General features: G+C 58.9%; 1 protein-coding gene across 1 annotated transcript; it reads right to left on the reverse strand.

Annotated features, from left to right (window-relative positions):
• Positions 1-3,165: 3,165 nt before the first annotated feature.
• Positions 3,166-5,740, reverse strand: LOC145550819 (uncharacterized). The gene is made up of 4 exons (XM_081604505.1): positions 5,182-5,740; positions 3,879-5,090; positions 3,541-3,789; positions 3,166-3,468 (listed from the first exon to the last, which is right to left on the reverse strand). The coding sequence occupies exons 2-4, from the start codon at positions 4,746-4,748 to the stop codon at positions 3,181-3,183; spliced, it is 1,407 nt and encodes a 468-aa protein (XP_081460631.1). The 5' UTR covers positions 4,749-5,090; positions 5,182-5,740; the 3' UTR covers positions 3,166-3,180.
• Positions 5,741-9,621: the final 3,881 nt, after the last annotated feature.

The following is a 9,621-nucleotide window of genomic DNA, read 5'->3' on the forward strand; positions in this document are numbered from 1 at the left end:
GTGTCCGATTTGCTCCAGGACCTTCCTACGATTTTTAACGAATGTTTAAGCGATTTTCGCCAAAGCGGTCCCATTCGGTCCCCCGAAAAAGCGGTCAAAACGGACGGGAACCCTGGCATGTCATACCCCGATGGAACCGGGCGAGTCCCAGGAGTGCGCTGGTGGTGTCCGATTTGCTCCAGGACCTTCCTACGATTTTTAACGAATTTTTAAGCGATTTTCGCCAAAGCGGGTCCATTCGGTCCGCTTTCGCGGAAAAAAATGCACTTTTTCGGTAAAAACGCACCATGGCCCGATAGTCCGGAGTCCGGGGAACAGCCCCGTGCCATCCGTTTCCTTCTACCGCAAAGAACGACCGAGATATTAGCACCGGAAGGTCCGGTGCACACTAAAATGTCCGGTCTTTTTTACTTTCACTTTCGCCCATGAAACTCGCCGAGGGTATTGCGTCACCTTACCCGTCAAAACACTGCCGGAACGATATGAGAAGAGAGTTGGAAAAGAGGGACTTAGAAGAAAAATGGGAAAGTGAGGTCTTAGAAAATTATATTTTCGGAAACCTGGATGTCTGGCGAGCCTATCTAAGCAGGTTTCAGCCCTCTTTTCCCCCATTTTAGTGCATTTTGAGCGGTTTTAAAAAAAAAAGTCTGCCTTTTCTCTGGAGAACCGGGGCTTTGGCCGACATGTCTCAGATTTGGCCGGTGAGTCTGCTGGGTCCTTCCGACGGGCCTGGAGGTTCTCTGGCTCGCCCCGGAGCTCTGTGGAAGGCAGGACAGAGCGGCAAGGACACCCTGGGCCCAGGCCGAAGGCGGTGTGCTCTGAGCGGACTCCGGTCCGCCCGGGGTCCCGCTGGAGGTCCTGGAGCTCCAGTGGATGTCTCCCACGCACACTTACACACACACAACCGACCGAACAGCACACGTGGCCTGCCATGAAGGGCTCCCGCCGGCCCTGGTGCTCTCAAGCACTGGCGCTTCGGCGAAGGGTTCCTCCAACCTTGCAGGTTCGCCTCTAGACCCGGGTACTGACAGTCTGTGGTACGGTACAAATGTGGCCTGCCATGAAGGGCTCTCGCCGGCCCTGGTGCTCTGAAGCATTGGCGCTTCGGCGAAGGGTTCCTTCAGCCTTGCAGGCCCGTCTCCTGACCCGTGCAGACGCGGGTCTGGAGGCATGTATGCCCGACCCCACCCGCTCCAGCCCGCGGTCGTACCATCGGTAGCGAGACCGAGACGTCCCGTCTGTCCCAGCCGTCTTTCACTGGTCCATCGCCGGTCGGTTCCAGTTGGGTATCGTTTGGGGGTGGAACCGGCCTCCGCAAGCGGCGGTGGCTCCAGGAGATCATAGAGTTTCTCAAACCCTGACGACGCACGACCTTTCGAGATGCATGCCCCGCGCCTCGGAGCCGGAAGTCGGCGGGCTCTCCTCCGGATAAAGCGCGCACCCACGCGGTGCGTCGCCGGAGCAACCTTCCGTCACCGGCCTGCCTAGTAGCATATGCTTGTCTAAAAGATTGAGCCACTGAGAGACCAGAGCTGCTGCGGCGTTGGGTTGCGGGGCCTTGAGTGAGGCCCCGCTCTCGGCGCGTGGCTCTTGTTGGCTCTCGGTGGCTACATAACTAATTGCTGGGTCGAGGTTCTTGGGGGGGGGAGCGCCGCGGGGAAACGGGGCCGGCCAGTCCTCAGGGTCTGGCCGGGGCCGGCCACGCCGCTTCGGCGGTTGTGGTTCGACCTGAGCCCCCCGTCTCCCTCACACCGCTTTTCCCCCCCTCCCCCGTACTTGATAGCAGATCCTCGGCGCGGGGGTCTCGGCGGCCGGATGTCGCGTCCGGGGCGGGAGCGGCGGAGCCTCGGCTCCGTCCGTCTTCCGGCCCGCCGCGGCGCACGACCGTTCTCCGCGCCGGGCTCCGGCCCGCGGCTGTGCTCTTCCCGCCCCATTTAACTGTTTGGGGGGTGGGATTTGTATCTGTCGCGGACCGGCTCCACCGACTTAGTCCGGGGCCGACCACCCGCCGAAGGCGCCCTCCGGGGCCGCCCGGCAGCCTCTGCTCCAAAGCGCTCGTAACCGTCGCTCCGACCCCGAAGGGCTTCGCGGGGCCGGACGGCGGAGCGAGCGTTGGAGGCTGCGTCGGGGCGGCGCCGAGCGCACGGCGAACCTACGGTGACGGCCCCAAACTCGGAACCGAAAACCCCCAGTGCGGGGACGCGGCTAAGCCCTGGCCGCTCTCCGCGCGCCGGCTGGTACCCAACTCTCCCCTCTCCCCCGGAGAGGGCACGGGGGGTTCAATGACTCGCCTCGGCGGCGGACCTTCGCCCTGTCGGGCGGGGGCCCTCGGCGAGTCGAGCGCCAGTCGGTCGCTTTTGTCAAACCCACATTCTCTGAGCTTTCCCTGAACAGACACACAAAAGCTCTTAGCGATGGATCACTCTGCCAGTGGTGAAGAGAAGTTCAGACCGTCGTGAGAGAGGGGTACCCACTGACATTCAAGAGATTCCCCCCCTCGATCCTATCCTTTTTGTCGGCCGACCTCCGGGGCCCCCACGAAAGGACCGTTGCCATACCAGGGGCACGAACTTCCTCCGGTTCCCAGGCGAGGGTGCAGGCCTCAGCTCGCCCCCCACAACCCTTCGGTTCCCGGTTCTCTCTCCCTTCCCGGTTCTCTGACCCTTCAGAGGCGATTGGGGGCCAGCGTCGGTCATCCGTGACCGGTGTGGGCCTGCCACACTCCGGTGTGGCAGACCTCGGCCCCCCTTCCCTCCCTTGGTCTGGTTTGATCCTGCCCCACTAGGGGCACGAGCTTCTAGGCCCTGTGTGCTGGGGGGTTGGGGTCCGAGGAGGGGGACCACAGTATGTGTGCGCAGGTTCGGCCGGTGCCTTGCTGGTTACGGTTCTCTGACCCTCCAGGATGGAGAGGGGGCTGGCCGGCCTCTCGAGGCCGGCCAGGGCCCGTCACGCTCGGGCGTGTGGCGGGCCTGTCCCCTCTCCTGCCAGTCTCTGGGTCATCAGACCTCTCCAGGGGCACGAACTTCCAGGGCCTGCGTACTTCTGGGGCCGATGAGGTGTGTTTCAGTGTGGCTTCACTTACTCGTCTGGAGGGCCTGGTTGTATGGTTCTCTCTGCCCGTAGGTTTTCCCCAAAACACCCCAATAATAAAGCAGATTTAGCGGTAAACATTTAAATTCTTTATTGAATAGTTCCAGTGGGTGGCTCCGTCTCTGTAGGACTGCTTGATGGAGCCAGATCCCCCGAGGAGTCACCATCCGTAGCCAGTACACTGGCAGGACTAGCGGCCCTGGATCTTCCAGAGCTCGGAGAGGATTGGGGTGCTGTGGCTCGGTCGAACGCGTTCCGGATGTCAGCCAATTGCTCCGCGGTGAGATGGTTGGCATAGTACCGGTCCGCGGTCCTCGTGTCATGACACATGACCCTAGACAGTTGTCCCCTGACCTCGCTGCCGTGCGCATCCCGTGCCTGCGTAGAACCAGAAAATACATTTAAAAACAGAAAAGCGGGTGAGTTCAGAGCCGTTAATGGATCACTCACGTGGGTCGCTACCGCTGTCCTTAGATCGGTTACCGTGGGACGGCCCGGAAGTCCCATTGAGCTCCATGCACACGCCGCGTATTTGCTTAGCCGTCTTATACGCGTCTGTTGTGCGCTGAAAAACAGTAGCTTGCAGCGTGGTTCCAGCAGCCGGCGGACACCCATCCAACGTACGAACCACCCGAACTCGGCATGGCTCAAGAACAGCTGGGCGGCGCCGAACGCACGGTTCGTCTTGTGCCTCCTCACCTGAGGAGAGATCAGATTAGATTAGATTAGCTTCCCATGCCCGTTCCCCAGGTCTGGTTCTACCAGGTCTGGTTCTACCAGAAACTTACATTAATCACAAAGCCCGGAGCGCCTTCCTGGGCTTCATCAATCGCTTCCTGGAGCTCGTCGGCAGTCATGTTTGTCAAGACCCCTGCTCTGTGACCATAGACCGCAGAGAGATAGCAAGCTAGGTAACCATAGAACTGGTTCCGCAACTGGATGGTTGGCTGGTTCTCCAGCTTTCTTAGCAGGGAAGGGATTGTCGTCCTGGCCAGGGTCTTGCAGGTTCTCAGCTGGGTTCTGGTGACGGTCCGCCGTTCCTTGGAGCGCTTAACTTCGATCTGGTGGAGGGTCACCTCGGTGGCTATTTGGAGGAGGTCAGCCTTGACCGCTCTGCTGACGGCGGTGATCTGTCTCCGGGTCAGCCTGCATTCCCGCGGGGGTGTAGCGGCAAAGTAATCCATGAACTGGGACAGGTTCACCAGGTAAACTTTAACAGTCGTTATGGCTCTTTTCTTCAGCTTCAGTGCCTGCGGGAAGGCGTGGACCCGTTCCACGTCGTCCAGGAACTTCCAGGTGGGGTTGACCTGCCTGCCGTGTGCAATAAATGAGAGAAAGCTACGGACCCGACCCAGCTTGGAGCGTGCGTTCATCCGGTGCTGTTGGCTTGGCAGGGCACCCCGCAGATCTGAGTGGAATTCTTCAAGGTAGCGCTCCACGGGTGGTGGAAACTTCCTTGGAGCAAATGGCAGCAGGGCAAGTCCTCTGACTGGCCTTGTGGAGGTTGATGTTGCAGGGGAATCAGAGTCGGTCTGGCCCGGCGGAGAAGCTGCAGGAGACGGGGCTCCGGTGGCTGCAGGTGAACCATGCGGAGAAGCTGCAGGAGACGGGGCTCCGGTGGCTGCAGGTGAACCAGGCGGAGAAGCAGAAGCAGGCATGGTGACAGCATGAGGAGAAGAGTCTGTACTTGATATCGGCCGTGGTGCCCGGCGTGGGGTGCCGGGAGACGACGACGACACGTCTGCGTCTTCCCCTGCGATTCTGGAGCTCTGCTGTTCGGGTCTTGGGCGTCCAGGCCGGATGCCAGCGGCGGGTTCGGATCCGTGGAGCGAAGCTCTGCGATGGCGCGGAGAGTTGAGCGCCACTGAAGCTGCAGAAGATGGTCGGCTAACACCTGTGGCTCGAGGCGGTTGTGAGCACCGGACAGATGTCTGTCCACCCTCGGACCATTGTATCCACACGCTCTGACTGGGCAAGTCATCCCACGGATGTTCACTCGTCTGTGGGCGAAGGCAAGGAGTATCTTACGCTCAGCAGGGTTCAAGATGCAATGGGTCCGCTCTAAATGCTTGGGCAGCAGAGAAAACTTGCGTTGGCAGATTGGGCAGCGTCGGTCTGGAGGCATCTGGACCCACGTCTGGCAGTAATGTCCGGCAGAAGCTTGGTTGTCTGGCAGAAGCTTGGTTCTCTGGAGAAGGTCGCAGCAGAAAGGCTGGAACGGGCAGCTGGGTTCTATTGAGCCTGATTGCGAGGCAGGCAGGCAGGCAGGCAGGCAGGGCGCTGATTGCACGATTGCTTCCAGCCGCACAGAATGTCTCAGAAAACTTTCTAAGTGTTGAATCAATCATGCCTTACCAGGGCCACGAAAAGAATTGATTGGGATTTAAACACCTTATGCGAAAAAACACTATCTGAATGAGGATAAAAGAAAGTCTGAAAAGTGGGTGATAGACAAAAAAATGACAAAGTGTTCCCAACACTTAGAAATATTTTCAGACACCAGAAAAATGACAAAGTGTTCCCAACACTTAGAAATATTTTCAGACACCAGAAAAATGACAAAGTGTTTGTGGTGAATGGAGCCAGGGCAGCGACTACTGGCGCCCCGCCTCCAGTAACGAGTTAGGGCAGCGACTTCCGGCGCCCCGCCGCCTCTTTACACGTGGTGAATGGAGCCAGGGCCGCGACTACTGGCGCCCCGCCTCCAGTAACGAGTTAGGGCAGCGACTGCCGGCGCCCCGCCATGTACAGTGGTGAAGGGAGCCAGGGCCGCGGTGAACGGTGCCAGGGCGCCGTTAAGAGTGGACAGTGTCCACAGACCATAAGGAGGGTTATGGTAACTGGAAATAAAACCGCGTGGCATTACCACTTAACGTGGTCCCACAGAGCTGAAACTTCGTGGGGGTGTTCAGTCCGACCCCATGGACCGTATGCCACCGCTTGTTCAATCCAGGCACGCCCCTGTGGGGTCGATCCGGACCCCCCATTTCTAAAAACGGCACCGGCCCCCCAGCAAGAACCGTAGTAGCTGGAGCTATAAAAATCGGTACGTTTAAAGAGCTAGACGAGATCGCAAAGGCTGCCAAGCCGCATCGCGATCGGATCAAAATTGCCCTGTTGGTGGCCGTTAGAATATGTGGAAAATTATGGTTCCGGGCGGCCATTTCCCATTCAAATCAATGGAGCGGTTTTTCTGGAAACACGAAATTCAAACACCAGGGAGACCCACTTAACGTGGTCCAACGGAGCTGAAACTTCGTGGGGGTGTTCAGTCCGACCACATGGAACTAATGTCACCGGTTTTTCAATTCAGGCACGCCCCCTTGTGTCGATCCGGACCTGGGGTCCGAAAACCGCACATGGCTCTGAAGGGCCAAGCTTTGATGCTAGAGCTCCAAAATTCGGTGTGTGTGTAGGCCGAGACGAGATCGCAAAGGCTGCCAAGCCGCATCGCGATCGGGTCAAAATTGCCCTGTTGGTGGCCGTTAGAAGATGTGCAAAATTTGGGTACGCAGCGAACACTCTCCAGTTAAACCTATGGAGAAACCCAACATTTTTTTACCAGAATCTAAGTCCTGCTGCCTTACCAGGGGCACGAACTTCCAGGGCCTGCGTACTGCTGGGTTTAGTCCGTGGATGGGTGCTTAAGTGTGGGTTCACGTGCTCGGCCGGTGGGCCTGGCAGGCCCGGTTCTCAGTTGATGGCGAGAAAAAGTCTAAGTCCCATCCAGGGACCGGAAAGGGGGCGCTCGGCCGGAAGAGGCTGGGGAGGGTAGCCTCTCCCCGGTCAACCCAAGGCCACATCGTAAAACTGAGTTGCCTTACCAGGGGCACGAGCTTCCAGGGCCTGCGTACTGCTTGGTTTAGTCCGAGGAGGGGTGCTTAAGTGTGGGTTCACATACTCGTGTGGAGAGCCTGGTTCTATCGGGGGTGGGGGGGGGTTCCAAGACTGTGTCTGACCCCGGAGCCAAGTCTGGGTGTGGGCCTGGAGGTCAAGGCCTGGATGTCCAGGCCTGGATGTCTCTGCCTGGATGTCTGTGCCTGGATGTCCAGGCCTGGATGTCTGTGCCTGGATGTCCAGGCCTGGATGTCTCTGCCTGGATGTCTGTGCCTGGATGTCCAGGCCTGGATGTCTCTGCCTGGATGTCCAGGCCTGGATGTCCAGGCCTGGATGTCTGTGCCTGGATGTCCAGGCCTGGATGTCTCTGCCTGGATGTCCAGGCCTGGATGTCCAGGCCTGGATGTCTCTGCCTGGATGTCTGTGCCTGGATGTCCAGGCCTGGATGTCTCTGCCTGGATGTCCAGGCCTGGATGTCTCTGCCTGGATGTCTGTGCCTGGATGTCCAGGCCTGGATGTCTGTGCCTGGATGTCCAGGCCTGGATGTCTCTGCCTGGATGTCTGTGCCTGGATGTCCAGGCCTGGATGTCTGTGCCTGGATGTCCAGGCCTGGATGTCTCTGCCTGGATGTCTGTGCCTGGTTCTGCAGGCCTGGATGTCCCAGCCTGGTTCTGCAGGCCTGGATGTCTGTGCCTGGATGTCCCAGCCTGGTTCTGCAGGCCTGTATGTCTCTGTTGCTCCAGGCCCGGATTTCAAATTCGTACGGAACCTAGGCAAACTATATACTGGAAGAACCGGGCGAGTCCCAGGAGTGCCCCGGTGGTCTCCGATTTCGCCTAGGACGTTCCCCCGATTTTTAACGAATTTTTAAGCGATTTGCGCCAAAGCGGGCCCGGGGGGGGCGCGAGGAGGCGGTCCGGAAGGCCCGGAACCCGCTCATGCCGTACACCGTTGGATCCGGGCCGCTCCGGGGATTACTAGGGTGGCCTCCGTTTCGCTCCAGGACCTTCCTGCGGTCGTCTATGGGTGTTTAACCGTCTACCGGAAGTCGGGTCAAAAGTACCCTTTCCCGCGGTCCAAACGAACCGGGACTGGCACCATCGTGCTCCTGGGATGCCCCCGGTTCGGGTGATGTCACTCCCGGAGGCCTGGACCAAAGTCCCGGTTCCCTAGGCCCGGTTCTCTGTCGAGGGTCTCAGCCCTCGCTCATCCCCCGCTCAGCCCCGCCCGACGTGAGTATCTTCATCGGCTGCTGCAACATCATCATCCTCAGCGCCACTGTCATGTGCCTTACCAGGGTCCCGAAACACGACCCAGACCCCGAACGCTTGTTCGGATCCGGGCATGTAATACCCCGATGGAACCGGGCGAGTCCCAGGAGTGCGCTGGTGGTGTCCGATTTGCTCCAGGACCTTCCTACGATTTTTAACGAATTTTTAAGTGATTTTCGCCAAAGCGGGTCCATTCGGTCCCCGAAAAAGCGGTCCAAACGGACGGGACCCAGGCATGTCATACCCCGATGGAACCGGGCGAGTCCCAGGAGTGCGCTGGTGGTGTCCGATTTGCTCCAGGACCTTCCTACGATTTTTAACGAATTTTTAAGTGATTTTCGCCAAAGCGGGTCCATTCGGTCCGCTTTCGCGGAAAAAAATGCACTTTTTCGGTAAAAACGCACCATGGCCCGATAGTCCGGAGTCCGGGGAACAGCCCCGTGCCATCCGTTTCCTTCTACCGCAAAGAACCACCGAGATATTAGCACCGGAAGGTCCGGTGCACACTAAAATGTCCGGTCTTTTTTACTTTCACTTTCGCCCATGAAACTCGGTCGAGGGTATTGCGTCACCTTACCCGTCAAAACACCGCCGGAACGATATCAGGAGAGAGTTGGAAAAGAGGGACTTAGAAGAAAAACGGCAAAGTGAGGTCTTAGAAAATTATATTTTAGGAAACCTGGATGTCTGGCGAGCCTATCTAAGCAGGTTTCAGCCCTCTTTTCCCCCATTTTAGTGCATTTTGAGCGGTTTTAAAAAAAAAAGTCTGCCTTTTCTCTGGAGAACCGGGGCTTTGGCCGACATGTCTCAGATTTGGCCGGTGAGTCTGCTGGGTCCTTCCGACGGGCCTGGAGGTTCTCTGGCTCGCCCCGGAGCTCTGTGGAAGGCAGGACAGAGCGGCAAGGACACCCTGGGCCCAGGCCGAAGGCGGTGTGCTCTGAGCGGACTCCGGTCCGCCCGGGGTCCCGCTGGAGGTCCTGGAGCTCCAGTGGATGTCTCCCATGCACACTTACACACACACAACCGACCGAACAGCACACGTGGCCTGCCATGAAGGGCTCCCGCCGGCCCTGGTGCTCTCAAGCACTGGCGCTTCGGCGAAGGGTTCCTCCAACCTTGCAGGTTCGCCTCCAGACCCGGGCACTGACAGTCGTGGGCCTGGCCCACCCGCTCCAGCCCGCGGTCGTCCCATCGGTAGCGAGACCGAGACGTCCCGTCTGTCCCAGCCGTCTTTCACTGGTCCATCGCAGCAGGACTGTCGGTTCCAGTTAGGTATCGTTTGGGGTGGAACCGGCCTCCAGGAAGCTGCGGTGGCTCCAGGAATCATTGAGTTTCTCAAAACCCATATGCAGAACCATACCCCCGCGCACATGTGCCAGCTCGAAGGACGCTGCGGACCACGGCTCTCCCCCGGGCAAAGTGT

This window comes from Poecilia reticulata, unplaced genomic scaffold (genome assembly GCF_904066995.2).
Source record: "Poecilia reticulata unplaced genomic scaffold, P_reticulata-male-v2 Scaffold_177, whole genome shotgun sequence".
Classification (NCBI taxonomy): Eukaryota; Metazoa; Chordata; class Actinopteri; order Cyprinodontiformes; family Poeciliidae; genus Poecilia; species Poecilia reticulata.